The following is a 19,636-nucleotide window of genomic DNA, read 5'->3' as shown; positions in this document are numbered from 1 at the left end:
CACCTCGAAGTCAATAAGCTGCAGGTCCGCTACCAGGGTGCTGAGCAAGCCGCTGTTATAGAGCTCCTGGGCGAGCTGGGCCACTGCTTCTGTTTGGGGCTCTTTCTCGTTAGTCCCATATAGGATCTCCTTCATGGCCACCAGGCTTTTTGACACCTCCTCTGTGGCCTGAATCGTACACACATAAAACATGTTAGAGTGTTTCAGATGCCACAAAGCTACTTCAAACTCATTTCCATCCCCTCCAAATGAAGTGATTGATCCCACGTGTCAAAGTGAGCGAGATTCCCCCCCTACCTTCTCTGCCTTTTTATCAGAAATGTCATGTTTCTCAAGCACTGTCATGCTGTCCTTAAGGTTCTTGACGATGTCCGCCGGCGACTTGTGGGACTTGCCAAAGGGGAAAGGCATGGTGGAGAGTTACCACGAGCAACCAGGCAGCGGACTGTCCACCTGAGGAATAAAAGGTTAAATTGGATCAGAGTCTGTAAAGATGGAGGGACTGCTGAGCGGAGAAGTAAGAGCATATTCAAAGCACCTGAAGGGTAGAGACAGACGTACGTTATGCTGCTGTACTGCACACATTAAGTCAAAGTCCTGTGTACACTGTCCATTTAATAACCTACATAAACAACAGGGCCCTGTCTTTCCAGACAATTTCTTTGTTGTAAAACTCAAAGCTTTACCTTTTGAGTAGGTCAAGCTTACAAGTAGTTATAGAAAAGTACAGCAGTAGGTGGTGTAGTAGGTGGATAAAGTGATAAGAACTATATAGCAGTCAGCACGTTAACATGCAGTTTAAAAACCTGATTATATTCGGGTTAAGGACATACTCCGGTTTCTCAAACGGCATGTAAACATCACACCCCAAGTTTAATCAGAGTTTTTATACCCGGGTAAATAGACTAAATAATTCCTTCAGTCCTGAGTAGTCGTGCATGCCATGTAAACAGCGTTACCGGAGTATGATCGGATTAGGCGTCTGCGCATGCTCCGTTGGTTATAACGACCCCTCTCTACTCCGCGGCGGTGGGTTTTGACCCGGAAATAGAATAAATCAGGAAGACAGGCACTGAAACGAGCAAAAAAACAACAACACCACGAGTGTTACCTTTAAACCGAGGGAGGACTTTGCCATGGCAAGTAACATTACTACAAAGGGGAAACATTTCTGGACGGTTTTCCAAATCTTTGTGATTTTAATAAAGGTCGACCGGAAGAAAAAGCCGTATTCTGACCTGTACATTGGCACAGCGCCACCTACTGTACTGGAGGTAGAGTTACTAAAGTAATTTTCCCCTTCATCCCCTTTAATGTATACTGGGGGAACTGCCATAACTCGATTATTCACCTAACCGGGGTAAAACCCCACTCTTGTTACTGCTGTGCATGTTAACGCACTGAGAAACTAGCAAATGATTCAGAAGTCTTACTCATGCAAACATAGCAATGATACCATGCAAGTCTGGACAAAGGCTGACAAAACAGATCCTAACAATGATAACAGTGGATACAACACGTACACAAAGATAGTGTCGAGCTTCACCACTAGTTTAAATGTTTTAAATGAACATCACGAAAACAAAATTATAACACTGAATATGTATTAAACAATGTGAGTTGACCCCAATTAACTATTAAAATGGCACATTCTTCTCTCACTGAAGCCTCACTCACATGACAACACCCCTACCTGTCCCTCACTGCTCATGGGTGAGGCTAGTCATTAATATTGCATAAAGGCTGGGTGATATGGCCAAACTCTTCTATCCTGTTATTACGACATAGCATGTTTTCTGGTAATAGATAGTCCATATGAAATAACCACATGGTAAAGGCTATTTTTGTATACTATTAACAAATGAAAAAAGTACTGACCATTTTCTCATTTTATTAAAATATTAAGTGCAAAATTAACATAATGTGTAAGGGTCAGAACATAAAGTGTCATCCAAATGGCGTCATAACACAGTTCAGCTGCAGGTTGTACCATAGAAAGAAAAAAGTACCATAGAGGTGTTTATATCGTTTTGACAACAAATAGCCTACTGTCACCCAGTCCTGTATTGCATAATACTGTATTATTACAACACCTCTTATGTAATTCATACTTTGATAATTATCTTGACAGTATTGTCAGTAACCCCTCTGACTTCTAGCCCTTGTGTACCAAATAAACAATAGCAGCATCCCCCCAAAAGGTGCTGTTGTTGGACCTAGTGAGTGTACTTAAAGATCCATACCAGGCAAACGTTGAATATACAAGCACACTAGAGGAAAGGTGGTGTATATAACTTATGAATCTTATGTCATATCTATTTTTGACCTTTAATGTTTCATTGAGCAGTAGTATAATCTTGTGACACTTCTAGTCATTGTCAGTAGATGATTAACCGAGCAATGTTTACTATGACATAGGCCTACTTACACCATAGCCTCAGCCCTCTGAACCCACTCTGTGAGTAGCAACTAATATATCAAAATAAACACTTTTTCTTCATGTTACTAAACATACAATACTATCTCAGTTAGCTATTAATTTAGGTCAACAAACCTATATTATACAGAAACCTCTAACCTGGGATAACACTGAACAATATTTCACTGCTGTTTTTTTAACTGGGTTAGTTAACAAGGACCCTTATCTACACAGCACCCCCCCTGACACACCCAACCACCTTACATATACTATGGGGCAAAAGCCAAAGTTTTCTGATCAGACGATAAGTAAGTCAGGAAAGCCTGGGCGGTCACAGGGTGTAATTAGAAACACGGGAGCCTAAATGTGCCTCTTTGCTCCTTTCCAAGAACCCAAGAACACAGAAACGTATCACACTTAATCCTAGTATCATGCCGTTCGAGCCAAGGACACATTTTCATTAAACATGCTGTCCTTTGGGACGACTGTTTCCAATATGATACTAAGGTTTACCACACAACACGTCAGTCACTTAGAGAGATACACATCAAACTTACGAAGCACTGATCTAACAGTCTGTCACCAACCTGTCGTCCTGCAAGGAACCTCTAAACACAAACTCTGGAGTAGTCACACTAGTCTTCTTGTGTCTTGGCAGGGAAGCCACATTTAGAAAGCAACGCCGGAGCCAGGAATATAAACCGAGCGGCACCAAAGTGGGGGGTGCAGTCCAACATTTGCATACGATGTGTCATATGTGACTAAGTTGAAAAAGTCCACTGGTGACAGAAGCGGTTAAATTGTGCTTGCTGACATCTTTATTAATCTGAGCACACCTCAACTTCGCCAGGTGGCCAAATCCCTGTCTGTCGCACAGACTAATGCTCGTTAAGGTAGCCAACGGGCAGCGGAACCGCCTCTCTACTCCTGACCCGCTTCAGTGTCAGTGACGCAAATAGGAAAGAAGCATATGGCAGGTTCAAAAATCAGCTGGTCACCTAACTAACCAACAATGACTCCGTTACTAATCGGGTGCCCTGGAGTATTGTTGGGTCAACAAACTTTACCACAAACAGATGTAACATGGCCTAAAAGACCAAAAGAAAGCAATTTTCACTAGGAAACTACAGTCTTGTTCAGTGGTGGAGAGTAAATAAGTACATTTAATTTAATTTTGAGGTACTTTACCATGTTATGCTTCTTTATATTTCCCTTTTTACTCCACTACATTCATTTGACAACTTTAGTTACTAGTTACTTTAGATTAGGATTATGAATAGGGAAGGTTTTCGTTGCCACCGTACTCTACGGGGGAATTGTTGGGTCTATGTAAATCATAAATAAGTCACAGAGTGTGGTCTCTACCTACTCTGTAAAGTGTCCTGAGTTAACTTTTGTTATGATTTGGCACTGTAAATAAAATTGAATTGAATACAACATATTAAATGATCAACAAATTAAACAACATATATTGTTATAGATTAAGCTACGCAGCAGTATACAGTAAAGATATAAAGGCCCACCTTTATCAGCTGCAAAGTGATGTTTACATTAATCTATCAATAATAATATAATAATATATTATTCTGTAATGGACCACTCTGCATAATACTTATGTTTACTAGTTGTACTTTAAGTACATGTTGATGCTAAAGCTCTTTTACTTAAGTAACATTTTGAATGTAGGACTTTTACTGTATTTCCACAGTGTGATCATACTTCTTTTACTTCAGTAAAAGCTCTGAATACTTCTTATACCACTGGTCATGTAACCCAGAGCAGGAAACAAACAAAACTGTTTCAAAAGACAGCTCAAAAGTAAACCCTTCAGTCGAGACAGCAGCCAATGCTCTGCTATCATCTGACAGTAAGCTAGCAGCAATTACAGCAGCTTGCTAATGCCAGTCCAACGACACAGTAAGCTTGATCACATGTGTCACTACCTATCCAAACGCCATTTCTGATGCTCCTATCTCATGTTAAGAGAGGTATAACATAACAACATAACACACGGCACGGTAATCTGTCCAACATGCAGCTGACAGTGAGCACCGCCCCTCTCTGTTATCCATGCCTTCTTTGTGATGGTGTTGAAACCTGCCAAACTTTGCGCAATACTAACAAAATGGACACTTTCTCACTGACTAAATGTGTAGCTAGCAAATGCAATATAGCTGTTAATGCAGAGCCCGAGTGAAATATGTGCTTTAGCCACATTTGCCGTTCACTTTACATCTTTTTATGTTTGTAAGCTAACGTGGCCTGTTTCAAACAACAGTGCTAACTGCTGGCTAAAGCTTGTGGAAGTGTTTCGACACCCTCGGGCCTTACAAGCCCTTCACAGCCGATTTAGCTCCATTTTAAAATAACGTAGTATGTTAGGAAGTCACTACATTTATAATAACGTTAGCCAGCTTTGCACGTTAGCGTTATATTGGTCACGTCAGTTAGGTTAGCCCCCTTATTAGCATGACGTTAGCCACCAGGCCTGACAGTCCAGTCGCTCCTCCCGCTGCTATCAAGCTCACGTCAGACTTAAGCACATCAACAACACATCATTTAGGTACAGCTGAAACCTTTTTCCAAGCTTAAGAGCTGCCCGACAAGCTAACTAATGTTACAAGCCAACTAGCTAACAAAAGTAGGCTAACAGCACATTGCTTGCAGATAACAATGCACATAAATACACAACATAGTGGCGTTACCTTGTAAACGACGTTTCCTCTCCTAATGTGTCCAGATAGGCAAAAAGGCAACTCGGGTGCTCCTTTGGAACAAAACCCTGCTTTGTTTTCCTTGTTCGCCGCCTCTCCCCTTGTTGGTAACTGACTGTAGTTGCTGGTGCAGCCCCGTTTCCTACTTCTGTCTCTGAGCTCGTCTGGGCACTGCAGCAGCGTCTGGCGCCCCCTCTGGCCGAGTCGCGCCACGACACACAGCGGTGGTTGGCAGGTGACCGTAGGAGGGCGCGCTCACACCATGGACAGCGGCATCATCGGCGGCTGCTGCTGCTACTACTACCCAAGAGAGCTTTAGATCTTCAACCCCAGAGGGTCTTCAGACTTACTGCAGGGGGTCCTCCAGATTGTTTGATAATATTTCTAGTGTGTTTTATTTTTTTTGCCTTATGCATTAAAGGTTGAACATGGAGAATGAGCAGAACACCACCATCTAGTGTCTCAAGATCGTAGTCGCAACAACAAAATATAATTAAAAGCAGTCGCGTTGCCATGTTCATCAATTCATTCATTCATCTTCAACCGCTTATCCCGGGGTCGGGGTCGCGGGGGGTGCTGGAGCCAATCCCAGCTGACATCGGGCGTGAGGCGAGGTACACCCTGGACAGGACGCCCGTCTATCACAGGGCACATAGAGACGAACAGAGACAGACAACCATTCACACCTACGGGCAAGTTTAGAGTCATCAATGAACCGAACACCTGCATGTTTTTGGATTGTGGGAGCAAACCGGAGAACCCGGAGAAAACCCACGCAGACACGGGGAGAACATGCAAACTCCACACAGAAAGGCCCAGGACAGGATTCAATTTTATTTATAGTGCCAAATCATAACAAAAGTTATCTCAGGACACTTTACAGACTAGGTATAGACCAGTTATCAGACCCGGTCCAGCCGCCTACAGGGGTCCGGAGTCTGTTCGAACTCATCCCTTCTGGCAAATCACACCATAAAAACAATTATATTACTATATATATATATATATATATATATATATATATATATATATATATATATACTAAATGATGTGTTGTTTTTCTTTTATAAAATTGCATAAGATTTATTATTGTATAGTTAGATTTATAAATTGTACATATAGTGGATAAAAGATACAGATAACAGTAATCACTGAATCGTTAAAAAGGGGTAGGATTAAATTAGTGAAAACTTCTTCCTACTCCATTTCATTCAGAGTTAATTGTATACATTCAAGTGCTTCACACTACACATGCGCAAACAACTTCCTTCTTTTTTGGCGGTGAACTCGCCAACGATCACGATTTGTCATGCATGTTATTTAAATAACATGCATTTTATTCAAATAATATTCATGTTATTTAAATAATATGCATGATAGGAAAAGCTGTTATGACAGTATACTATTGTTCAACAGTTTCCCACATAACTGATCCATTGATAACAGACAGCTGTTGTTATTTTTGTATATTGTTTGTCACTACTCACCCAAACTGTCGGTCGGTTTAATGTAAAGATTAACTTTCATTCATCCATTAGGATCACACACACACACATACACACACACACACACACACACACACACACACACACACACACACACACACACACACACACACACACACACACACACACACTAATTTTTGCCCTGGCGTCCTCTGGTGGGTTAATCAGGCCCTGCCGCCAACATAGCATACGTAGCACCATTCTCCAAGTCTTTACTAAAACAGTATAAAAGTGGTTAAGAATTGCAAACAGTAGGATAAAAAACAAATGACTTACATTACAGAGAGTACAAAATTATTTTAAAACTGGTAGAAGTATAAATCATATGTCCTATGGTCTGATTAACCTGCTTGGAGACACTACAGGTTAACAGGGTAAAAATCTGAACTAATAGATTTCACCATGGAACTTCCCCAGTTTATTACTTACATTAAGACACAGTATTTTGGTATTACAAGCTTTCTGAAATTGCACGTTTACATATTCAAATAAGGCATTATCAAAACAGAAATGTGAACATTGGATGAAGTTGTTCAAAATGATCGTTTTATGTTGTTCACATATTAGAGTCAAAGGTTTAAACAGAAAGGATTTTGAATATGTGTTTTCCTCACTCCATGAATCCGGAAATATTGGCAACAGGCTTCGTAAAAAAAAAAAAAACAATTACAGTCATGTATATAGGGCGGCTGTGGCTTAGTGACAGAGTGGGTCGTCCTCCATTCGAGAGATCGATAGTTCGATCCCAAGCTCCTCCTGTCCACATGTCGAAGTGTCCTTGGGCAAGACATTGGACCCCGAATTGCTCCCAGTGCTGCGCATGGGTGTGTGAATATGGTGTGAATGGTTAGATTAGATTAGATGGTATATAGATGTCCACTGCCATGAGTGTGAATGTCAGTGTGAACGGGTGAATGTGACAAGTAGTGTGAAAGCGCCTTAAGTAGTCAGAAGACTAGAAAGGCGCTATAGAAGTACAAGTCCATTTACCATATTCAAGAATAATATCTTATATAAACCAGGATTTGAATGATATATAAACGAACCCTTTTGTAAAATCATTCAGAACATAGATATGAATGAAAACGGAAAGTTTGGTGTGTGAAAGTGCAGCTGAAGTAGATATTTCTGGCTAAGATTGAGAAAAAAACTCATTTTGAGAAAATATATGTATTAAATTCATACATTTTTGCAACATACGTGAACAGGGTAAACATTTATAACTAATAGATATCACCATTAAATGTCTCCAGTTGATGTATTATACGTTTTCTGAAATGTTATGTTTAATATGCAAATGTTGTTGTTTTGTTGTCGCACCAGCATCTGGCAAATTTTTCAACCCATACACAGCCTGAATGTAAAGGCACACCTGACTTTAGCCACCTGTAGTTTTGATGACTATCATTTTTATATGAAACGGACATGCAAGTAGAGACACTGTTATTATGATTGTTGTCAAATTTGTTCTTTTTGAAGTTATCAGTAATAACATTTTTATAGTTGCTGCTGTTTACCATAACTACAATAAGCAAGTAGACATTCAAACGTGAAAAAAATGGTGCTGCTTTTAAAAACAGGGTTTTTGATGAATAATCAAAGAGGTGTAATTGATGCTTTTCTGACATTCTGATCTAAGTTATTGGCTTGGCTGCATCTCTGCAGGGGAATAGTTGTTATTCAATTACGCTTGTTTACGACACAGGTCACCTGCCAAAGCATCCTCCTCCTCCTCCTCCTCCTCCTCCTCCTCCTCCTCCATATTCCTCCTCCTCCTCTGCTGGACCGTCCACCCTCTCTGGAGGTTATTACGCTCTTCATGCTGATTAGGTTTGAATGAATAGTTGCCTTTGTTCAGCTCCAGTTCCCACGACCCTGCATTCGCCTGGCAGTCGCGTGGCTCTAAGACAGGGGCCCGCACTTTAAGGGACCTAAAGGTGGGGGGGGGGGGGGGGGGGGGGCATCTGGTCAATCTGACATCTGCTCACTAACAGTTGAGAGCAGATGTCTGACATTTGAAAACATGGAGAGTGATCAAAGCCGGCTAAATACACTGCAACATGTTTTTTTTTATAGTAGAGTGTCCTTGTGTATCTCTCAAAGGGAAGAGGTGTGTGTGTGTGTGTGTGTGTGTGTGTGTGTGTGTGTGTGTGTGTGTGTGTGTGTGTGTGTGTCGTTATATTGGTCTGACTCTCCAGCTGCAGCCAGCAACAAACCATGTACTTCAGTATTGCTTAACTTATGCACGACACATGATTTGATGCATGACTTAATAAAGCATGTATTCGAAAAAAGCTCCATATTTCTAGGGGAACAGGTACAGATGCCTGGGTCTGAAAGTAACTTTCCCGCAGGGGTGGAAGACGTACTCCTTTACGTCAATAAAAGTAGAAACATCATAGTCCAAGTTGTAGTTCAGTAACTGTAGTGGGTTTCTTAGCCATTACTTTGTCACCAAGGATTTTCCAGAGATTCTCTATGGGGTTTAGATCTGGACTCTGGACTGTCCATTAAGTTGTTTCAATATTCTTATTAGCCTCGAGGAACTTTAACCTGTTTTGAAGTGTGACAGGGGGCATTTCATGAACATTTCGGGCTGATTGGGAGACAATTAAAGTGAAGGTATGAATGTTGCAATACCTTTTTGTCTGCGTTTCAGACAGAGAATGAAAACAGGTAGATTCAGACAGACAGAGGAAGAAAAATAAAGTGTTTTTTAACATTAAGGCATGTCAACATGTTCTGGTAGAAACCTTAAACACAAGGAAAAACCTAAAATTGATCACAATGTCCCCTTTAAATCGTCATGCATTATGGTTTGTTGCCTAATTGGCTTTGAAGTGTTTCCAGGATTCTATGTTAATAAGTGAAGAATCCTCCACACAGGGACATCTTTACTGTTTAGGGGCAGATAGCCTATATTCTCAGGTGATTTGTCCCTCTATTGTGTCTTCCTGTGAGCTTTGAGGGAATAGGTTTGTCCTGCAGGTAGTGTAACGTTGCTCCTGAAAAGAATGGGCGAGAGGCTCCCCGGAGTAAAGCGCGGTAACTGCACACTCTTGTTCATCCCTGGGAGAGGAGGAAACTGCAGTTTTCTGTTGGGTGGAGAGCTGGAGAGGGGGGGGGGGGTGCGTGGTTTCAGGCTGGACATCTGTCGCTTGTGAGTCTTTTTTTTTTTCTAGGCCGGGTCTCTCGGTTATTGAATGGAGCCAGTGACCTGTCAGTCTTGACTGATGGGACCCCGTGTGTGGGAAAATCCCACAGCCAAAGAGTTGGGCCATTCACATGCTAATTGCGCCCGATAAAAGGAGGGCCGTGCCGCGCCGAGGGCCCTAGAGACGCGCTGAGATTCAGGAGGAGAGGAGGCACAAGCGCGCAGGCACCCGAGGAGAGAATAACAAACATGACTGCTTCATCCATGGCGGGGAAACATCCCAGTGCCAAAGAGGAGAGAAAGGTATTTTGGATAAACTCTACATTCATTTCTATTCCTTTTTTTTTTTTAGGATAGCTGGGGCCGCGCGCACTGTGTCCTCATGGTGCCGCACCGTCCCGGCCGCCTTCTCTCTAACCGCCGCTGTTTCTCACCCTTACAGCTGAGGAAGCCGCTCATCGAGAGGAAGCGACGGGAGAGGATAAACAATTGTTTGGATCAGCTGAAAGAAACTGTGATCGGGGCGTTCAGGCTCGACGTGAGTATGTCCACGCGTGTCTCGTCCTCACCTAAGAGTACAACAACTGAAGGCTGAGTCGAGTTAACTTCAAGGCTGCTCGTCTCTCAACAGCAATCCAAACTGGAAAAGGCAGATATTCTAGAGATGACAGTGAAGCATCTTCAAAACATCCAGGGCACTAAACTCAACGGTAAGGGACGTGTCATGTGCACTTGTCTGTGTGAAACACGAGGGTGTGATGGAAGAGGACTGTGGACCTATTATAATAATAATTATTATTATTATTATTATAAGGCTGGCAGTTATCTTGGGTCACTGTCACTATCACTGGGTCAAAAAGTGGGCAATATGAAGTGAAATGTGTTTAAATATAACTTGAGATCCCCTGTTGACAAGAGCAGAAAGCAGCATCAGCACTAAAATGTTAAATATCTCAGTGTTGTAATGTATTCAGCTGTTAAGTGATGGTTAGATGAGAGCTCAAATTGGTTCCTATTGTTTTTAATGTTCAGTGAAATTAACTGACTGAGCTCTGACCAGCTTCCTGTTGGGAAATAAGTTTTACTACTGTAGATGCATGTTGTGCTGTCAACCACCAGGGGCTGCTCTAACCTCACACCTCCCTTTTCCCTCCTGCAGACCCCACGCTAGGCCTGGAGGCCCAGCAGAAATACAGCACAGGGTACATCCAGTGCATGCACGAAGTCCACAACATGCTCCTCACCTGTGAGTGGATGGACAAAACAGTGGGCTCCCGCCTGCTCAACCACCTCCTCAAGTCCCTGCCCAGGTCCACGGAGGAGCGCTCCCTCCAACCCTCACCCAGATGTGATGTCCAGGGGCTCCCAGGCACACCCCTCAGAGGAGACCCCCTCACCGGGAGGCAGCTCCAGAGGGAAGAGCCCACCTGCCATGTGGCCGGACGCCAAGAGAGGCCCACGCTCCACAGCTCCCACCTGGGGATGCTGGAGATGTGGAGGCCCTGGTGAACTCGGTGGATTACCGATGTTGGTTCTCCATTTTGTTAGACGGTCCTCTGTTATGTATCTTATAGATATGCTGCTCAGAAAGACAAACGTGGGGCAGTTTTGTTCCAGTGGTTATTATTGTAGGTGTGTTAGAACGATTCTATACAGACCTTTTCTCAGTACTTCCCTTCAGAAGTCGACTTCCTGTAGCCTGCATTATAGAAGGCTCTTATTAATCTCTCATGTATTTATTGTATTAACAGCTTTATTTATTTGTTATTATAAGGCACAACTTTGCTTCTTATAGACCACTTGCTCGGAATTGCATAGATTTTTATGTCTTCCTCCTTTACTGTGTAATTAACCTAAACATTAATAATAATAAAACTGATTGTACTCTCATTTAATGTTCACGTACAGTTGCTCTCGTCATTTATTTTTTTAAATTTCTGCCGTAATAGCCATGCAGTGCAGACAGTCCCTCATGTTTAACAACTCCATGAAGTAGACCCAAGACCCAGATTAGTTACTAATATAATCATACACACACTCTCACACACACACTCACACACACACACACACACACACACACACACACACACACACATACACACACACACAGTAAGTTTTACCATTGACATTCAGTGACATCATCAGCCCTGTGAGAGGTTAAATACCTGGATCTCACACTAGTTAGTTGGACCAGTCCCAGCCTGGTCAGATGCGTACATGAACTGATGATGCATCATAGATGAGAGGTGACACGTCCTCCTAGACAAATAACCAAGTCCAGTTGCTTTTGACTGAAATTGCTCTGAGGATAACGATGACCTGGACAAATGAGAACATTCACAGGCTTAAAGATCAGGTAGAAATTAGCCTCAACAGTCCTGTTCATGGGGGGAAACAGATATTAGCCTACAGACTATCCTTCTTAGTTAGATAACACTTTTGGGGACATTTTATCTATAGTTTAATAGACATTTTAATTAAATCTTGTAGTCTTGTAATGACTGAAAGGGGTCAATGAAACGGCTAATTAAAGCCCAATACTGCAGCTCATTGCTTTAATGGCTGCAACTGAAAAGACTGAACAGTTTGGTCACCAGGCTTCCAGCAGCATTAAATAAACTCAGATAAAACACAATCTATCCAGCCACAACTGTCAGACAGACGATGTTAGTGAGTCTACTCTAAAAAAATATTTATATTGCCATGACCGTGAGCCAACAAGCATAATACCAGGACCCTGAAACTGAGGAAGCTACATGCAGGGGTGGAAGAAGTACTCAAATCCTTTACTAGAGATTCCTGTGGTCTAAAAATACTCCATTGCAAGCAAAAGTCCTGAAATTTCCTTCAACTAAATGAGGATAAAACTGAGATGATTGTTTTTGGTGCTAAGAAAGAAAGGTCTAAAGTCATCCAACACCTTCAATCACTGTCCCTGAAAACCTCAAATAAAGCCAGAAATCTTGGGGTTATTATGGATTCTGACTTACATTTCAACAGTCACATCGAATCAGTAACAAAATCGGCCTACTAACAAGACTTAGAGGGCTCATGTCAGCTCAAGACTTAGAAAAACTTGTCCATGCCTTTATCACCAGTAGGCTAGACTACTGTAACGGTCTCCTTGCAGATCTTCCCAAAAAAACTGTCAGGCAGCTACAGCTTGTTCAGATCGCTGCTGCTAGACTTCTAACAAAGACCAAAAAATGTGAGCACATTACACCAATTCTTAAATCATTACACTGGCTTCCTGTACGTCAGAGAATTGATTTCAAAATCCTCCTGCTCACATATAAATCACTACATGGTCTAGGGCCGGGGTATATCACTGATATGCTCCCACTACATAAGCCTTCTAGATCACTAAGATCCTCTGAGACCAATCTGTTCGTGGTTCGCAGAGTAAACTCAAATCAAGGGAAAGCATCTTTCAGTCATTATGCAACAAACAGCTGGAATAAACTTCCTTTCACCCACTCTGACCACTTTTAAAACTAGACTGAAAACTTGTATGTTCACCTCAGCTTTCTGCTAAATCTTAGCACTCTTAACGTACACTTCCTTTGCAAACAGACCTGGAGTTCATGCAAACAGACCTGGAGTTCATGTTTTTATTATTGTCTATGTTTTTATTCTCTTTGTCTTTCTGTAATGCATTTGAATCTATGACATGTTGTGCTGTGAAGCACTTTGAGTCTGCCTTGTGTATGAAAAGTGCTATACAAATAAAGCTGCCTTGCCTTGCCTTGAATTCAACATGTTACATACACTGGAGATCAAAATAAGAAAGTATTAATAATTGATTTATTCTTAAATATTGTTATTTTTAATGTTCAGAATTTGATAGAATATCCCCTGTGGCTATCCCGCTGCTGTACTAGCATGTTTTTTTTTAAATAACCAAGGCACTTGACCAAAAACCTTTATTTAGTGAACTAAAAAAACAGTGAAAAAAGTTGGAGAACAGTAACCATTGTGTCAGAAGATAAGATTTAAATAATGTTTTCTTAGGGCTATAGGATTCAAAAAGGACCTTGCTTTGAATGACTCCAGCACATCTGCGCCCACAGCACATCACTAGTTTCTCACACTGCTCTGGTTTGATCTCGGTCCATTCTTCTTCCACAGTTTAGTAACTGTAGTGGGTTTCTAACAGCGTGCTCACACTGTCCTTTTGGCCGCGGCCAAAACCGGTTTTTCAGCTAAAGTCTAGTACCTTTAAGTAGTGTGAGCGCACCCGCTCCGCGCTCAACTGGGGCCAGCTGGGCCGCCACGGCCCGCTTGAAAGAGGTGGGCTTTAGCGGAGCCGTTTGCACATGTACGAGCACGAGCGTGCGCACGCGCACGAGCCCTACGACAGTAGCGTTATGTCCGCCTGTTCGGACATGTAAATAGAAGGACGGACCATGCGCGGACATTTAACTACAACAACAATGGTGGTGAAAGGTTCACGTTGGTGTGGTGCGGAGGTGGAGTGTTTACTGCAGATTTGGTCGGATGAAAATATTCAAAAACAGTCGACAAGACGCACAAAAACTCCGAGGTCTATGGAAAGATTTGTAAACAAAGCCACACACACGCGATCAATGCGTGTGACGTGTTACGGCTTGATGGCGTGTGGACAGCAAGAAGTATTGGCCGAGGCCCTGGTAGTGTGAGTACAAACGGGGCTGGGACGCGGGGGGAGAGGGAGGGGGGACAAGTACCCTAAAGTCCGGGTCTCGGTCCGGGAGGACAGTGTGATCACGCTCTTAGACATTACGTTATCCCTAAGGATTTTCCAGAGATTTTCTATGGCAGGGGTGTCAAACTCAAGCCCGTGGGCCAAATCTGGGCCGTGGTGTAATTATATTTGGCCCGCAAGATCATTTCAAGGTTCTGTGAGAGCTGGCCCACGAGTATAAAGCACATACACCTCTACTTTTCTGTTAAACAAACATGAGCATCCATGCTACCAGTCTCTGCAGACAAACTTACAGCGTGATCACACTATCCTTTTGGCCGCGGCCAAAACCGGTTTTTCAGCTAAAGTCTAGTACCTTTAAGTAGTGTGAGCGCACCCGCTCCGCGCTCAACTGGGGCCAGCTGGCCCTCCACGGCCCGCTTGAAATAGGTGGGCTTTAGCGGAGCCGTTTGCACATGTACGAGCACGAGCGTGCGCACGTGTACGCGCACGAGCACGAGCCCTACGGCAGTAGCGTTATGTGCGCCTGTTCGGACATGTAAATAGAAGGACGGACCATGCGCGGACATTTAACAACAACAACAATGGTGGTGAAAGGTTCACGTTGGTGTGATGCGGAGGTGGAGTGTTTACTGCAGATTTGGTCGGATGAAAATATTCAAAAACAGTCGACAAGACGCACAAAAACTCTGAGGTCTATGGAAAGATTTGTAAACAAAGCCACACACACGCGATCAATGCGTGTGACGTGTTACGGCTTGAAGGCGTATGGACAGCAAGAAGTATTGGCCGAGGCCCAGGCAGTGTGAGTACAAACGGGGCTGGGGCGCGGGGGGGAGAGGGAGGGGGGACAAGTACCCTAAAGTCCGGGTCTCGGTCCGGGAGGATAGTGTGATCGCGCCCTTATTCCACCCCTCCCCAAAAACGACCAAAAGAAAGATGGAGGACAGGAACTTTCAGCAGCGGTGGGAGGCAGATGATCTGTGTCTGAAGGTGAAGAGCTGTTTGTCTCGTCTGCAGAGCCACCATGTCTGTAACCAAAGAATCAAACAGAAGAAACACCACGACAAGAACAAGGACCTGCACTGGAAATGTTCAACGTTACACATCTGGAGAGAAGGGAACACATGCACATTTGCAGTCTTTTTTTTTTTAGTAAATATTGAGATTGGCCCGAAACTTTGTCCCAGTTTTAAATTTTGGCCCACTGTGAATTTGAGTTTCATACCGCTGCTCTATGGGGTTTAGATCTGGACTCTGGGCTGACCATTTCACTGTTTCAATATTCTTATATTATATTAATATTACATTATATAAAATATTTGTGCTTGTACACGTGCGCGCGCTCGTGCTTGTACATGTGCAAACGGGCTCTACAAAAGCCCACCTCTCGCTGTCCGCAGTTATGCGCGGAGCGGGTGCACTCACACTGCTCAAACGCACAAGGCTTTAGCTGAAAAAACGGTTTTGGCCCGGTGCGGAAGGACAGTGTGAGTGCGCCCTTAGCCTCAATGAACTGCTTAACCTGTTTTGTAGTGACAGGGGGGCATTGCATGAAAATTTCACCTGATTGGGAGACAATTGCAGTGCAGGTGTTGCATGATGCCGAAGGAGGTTCACATAAACATTTGCATTCACCCTTCCATGTGGCTGTACTGAGGCTCAACTCCTGCTGCAGAAAACATCCCCAAAATCAAAACACTTCTTCCTCCAAATTTAACTGACTTCTTTACACACTTTGGGTTCAGTCTTTCCTCCAGTCCAACACCGAACATAATGTTTCCCATGCATACTGTACACTTCAGACACCAAAATGAGTCATGACACAACGACAAAAAAACAACAAAATAACATATTTGAGTTACAACCAAAATAGCCAGAGTGCAATATTCTTGTCTAACACTAGTGTGGTGAAAATAAAGAGACCAATCAGACATTCAGTCAATCCTATGAGATTGGAGAGTCTCCATGTAATTGATCAAAGGTTGCTTTATTCCGCAGTGAGTATGTTATTTTCTCCAGAGGCATGCAGCTGCTCACTTCTGAGAGCCGCGGTTCGACTGGTAGTGAAAGATCTGACTTCCACTTCATGGCAATGCACTTTGAGAGGGACTCAAGCCTTTTTATTATTTCTGCTGATGAGAGGTTTGGTCACTGCAGAGTGGGCTATCAGTCCAAAAGCATTGCATTAACAATGGCAGCCTTGGCCTTGTTGCAAATGCAGCTAACCAACATGTGGCAAGGTGGCCTGGTTCAACGCATGACTCGTTCATTCTAACCAATAGCTTGGTTGGTAACAGGTTGGAGGCTGGCACGGTGCGCGATGGGTGGCTTCTGGTGAGTAAATAATTTATCCGTTTAATTGCGCCCCGAATTTAAACCAGCACATTGCCTGTTTGGGCACGTGCATTCAAATATGTGTATTTGTGGTTATCTGGTGAAAAAAGAGTGGCAGAGCTATCTATAAGCCTACTTTGTCTCCTTGTGTTCAGTATTTGTCTCAATAAACGCGTGCGTAAAGTTGGACATGTCACACTGCAGTAGCCACGACGCAGCTCTGCAGTCATTAATATAAGTGTGATCAGTCTTGTCAATCCTTGAAATGAAGTTGTTTTGTGCTGTTTGTTTTCCCACAAACAGTAGTGTGAATATATATATATATATATATATATATAGAGAGAGAGAGAGAGAGAGAGAGAGAGAGAGAGAGAGAGAGAGATCTATATATATATATATAGATATATATATAGATATATATATATATCTTTAGAAATTGAAGGGGCGCTGGCACTGTCTAGACAGGTCCTGCTGCTGTACGTACACACCTGAGAAGGTGTGCCGCATCGTGCTGGCCTCTGTTGTCCTTCACAACTCGGCACACCGCCATGGCATACCACTGCCAGAGCACATCCCCCCACAAGAGGAACCGGATGCCGGACCCTTCAACCTCAACCTACCCCGCAAAGCGATACGAGCCCGGCAGCATCTGATTTCAACTATGTAAAGAGGCAAGGACACAATTTACTCAAGTTCATTTATTGCGTGACGAATATCTCCCAGTGCATTGACAATTTGATCCAGACGGTCGCTGAGGCCACGGATTGCTCTCACTATTTCCTTCTGTGATTCCAGCACAGCTTGTGTGAGGACACGGTCAGTATGGCGGACGTCAGCAGCTGGCGAGGAGTCGCCGGGGCGCGTGGTGCTGGAGGAGCCAGAGGAGGAGCGAGGGTGCGAGGTGCCGGTGGAGACGCCGGGGTGCGAGGTGCCGGTGGAGGAGCCAGGGTGCTTGGTGTCTGTGGAGGAGCCGGTGGAGACGGCGCAGAGGGAGGAGCCCTCTCCTGTCTCATCGTCTATTGAGAAATAATAATAATAAAAAAATGTAAATGAAACAAACTAAATTAAAAAAGTAATTAAACATGAGTGGATGTGTTTATAACCTGGCAACTTAACGCACGAGCATGCGCGGCCAGTATAATGACATTTGTGAGTTTAACACAGTTACCTTGAGGATGATCTGTGTCGCCTTCAGGGACCCCCGCAACTCCGCTTAGAGCTGCGTCCCCCACAATAGCCACCACTCTCTGATCAAAGGGGGTCAGTTCCTCCCCTCCTGTCCCCCCGCCCGTTGCGGTTACACTTCGGCGTCGGGCCGAAATCCTCCGCTTCACCTCCACCTTCACGTCGGACCATTTCTTTTTGATTTCAGTGGGTGTGCGCTGCTCCGACCCCACGGCGTTCACTGCCTCACACACACACCCCCACTCAAATTTCTTTTTCTTTGTGTTTATCCCCGAAGAGAGGCTGCCAAATAACACAGCCCTCCGGGACGCCACTTCATTTAATAACATGTCGAGCTCAGACTCTTTAAAGTTGCGCTTCTTACCTCTACTCATCGTTTAAATCTTTAAATCTGATGGTGCAGAGAGGGGATCCCCGGTGCAGGCCCTGTTTAAATTCATGTGCACGCTTGAAAGGGGGGCGTGGACAGGGAGGAGTTAAGCACTTCTACATCTCCACGTGTTGCTTTTTTTTGTGCGTACGGCAGTTTCTGGATACGAGCGTGCGCCATGTTTCAGTAAGAAATCCACGCAAGTCTTATTAGCCCATGAGGCCCCAGGACATTGTTGCTGCACTGCATGGAGAGACTGTTGCTGTTTTTCCACTTTCGTCTTTAGCATCACAAATGAAATTCCATTCACTTTCATTTGTATTTGAGGTGGTGACAGAAATCCCAGATGGGTATCTCCAAACCTGGGTCACTAAGCTCAAACTACCTGCACGGCTAGATGTAACTATGTCAGACATGTTTGTTACTATGTCAGACATGTTTGTAGGATTTGGGGAGATCTGACCCTTTAACTGACCTGGGGGTGTGATTGTGTAAAACTGAGCCTAAAGTCTCCTACACAAACTTTTTTATGGTGTGCACAATACAAAGCTATTGAAATAATAATAATTGCCAAATCGATACATTTACATCATTTTTTAATGTCAAACAGACACAGTGAATCCTTGATCTTAACTGTACTGTAACTGTGGACCTTAAACATATCATTAATGTTGTATAAATGTCGATCTAACCTTTCTAATGTGTTATAATAACATGTAGGAATAATGTTAATGTCTATTTTCAGACATATTTTAATTCGCCTGCAGTGACTGTGAGGGCCCACTAGGGGTCAAGGGCCCCCTGTTAAAGAGCCCTGCTTTAATCCCATGGTTTGAAACGACAGAGATATTAATTATGAATACATGAATTAGAATTATATATCATAAATGTTTGCATGTATGTGTTTTGTGATGGAAAGTAAGACATTTCATTTCAAGGTTGGCCTAAATTACTGATGGATGATGTGGATGTGTGATGGGATGGGATTGTGCCTAATCATTTTTTTATCGGATTCATAATTAAAAATAAGTTCTCAGATGACATGAGGAACTCAGTGAGGTGTAAAACAGGGGTTTGTGAGCACGTTAGCTTTTCAGTCGTCTCCATCCGGGCTTAGAAACACGTCAACATGTGGCGGCCAAAGCAGGTGTTCCGGTTCATTTACGTTTTAATTAGGTTTTGAAAAGTGGAAACGTGCATATGGTCCATTCCCCCGCTATTATTACCGTTATGACTGGCAGTGGCCGCCACATGGAGTAAGGCGGCAG

The 19,636-nt window shown here is 43.3% G+C and overlaps 2 protein-coding genes across 2 annotated transcripts in view; one reads left to right on the top strand and one right to left on the bottom strand.

Moving 5' to 3' along the window:
* The window catches only part of cab39 (calcium binding protein 39), an 11,913-nt gene extending 6,625 nt beyond the window's left edge, over positions 1-5,288 (bottom strand). The window contains exons 1-3 of the mRNA XM_083914478.1: positions 5,125-5,288; positions 298-453; positions 4-168 (exon numbers count right to left, since the gene is read on the bottom strand). Coding sequence (XP_083770604.1) covers positions 4-168; positions 298-411 — 279 coding nt within the window. The 5' untranslated portion in view covers positions 412-453; positions 5,125-5,288. The remainder of the gene's footprint in view (positions 1-3; positions 169-297; positions 454-5,124) is intronic.
* A 4,753-nt stretch (positions 5,289-10,041) lies between these two features.
* On the top strand, positions 10,042-11,301 carry her8.2 (hairy-related 8.2; the record flags this gene model as incomplete). Its single annotated transcript, XM_083914395.1, has 4 exons — positions 10,042-10,095; positions 10,235-10,330; positions 10,424-10,502; positions 10,952-11,301. The coding sequence occupies 4 exons, from the start codon at positions 10,042-10,044 to the stop codon at positions 11,299-11,301; spliced, it is 579 nt and encodes a 192-aa protein (XP_083770521.1).
* Between the last annotated feature and the right edge of the window lie 8,335 nt (positions 11,302-19,636).

This window comes from Echiichthys vipera, assembly GCF_963691815.1.
Source record: "Echiichthys vipera genome assembly, chromosome: 5".
Lineage (NCBI taxonomy): Eukaryota > Metazoa > Chordata > Actinopteri > Perciformes > Trachinidae > Echiichthys > Echiichthys vipera.
Note: the sequence above shows the minus strand (reverse complement) of the source record. Positions and strands in the feature narration are given on the sequence as shown.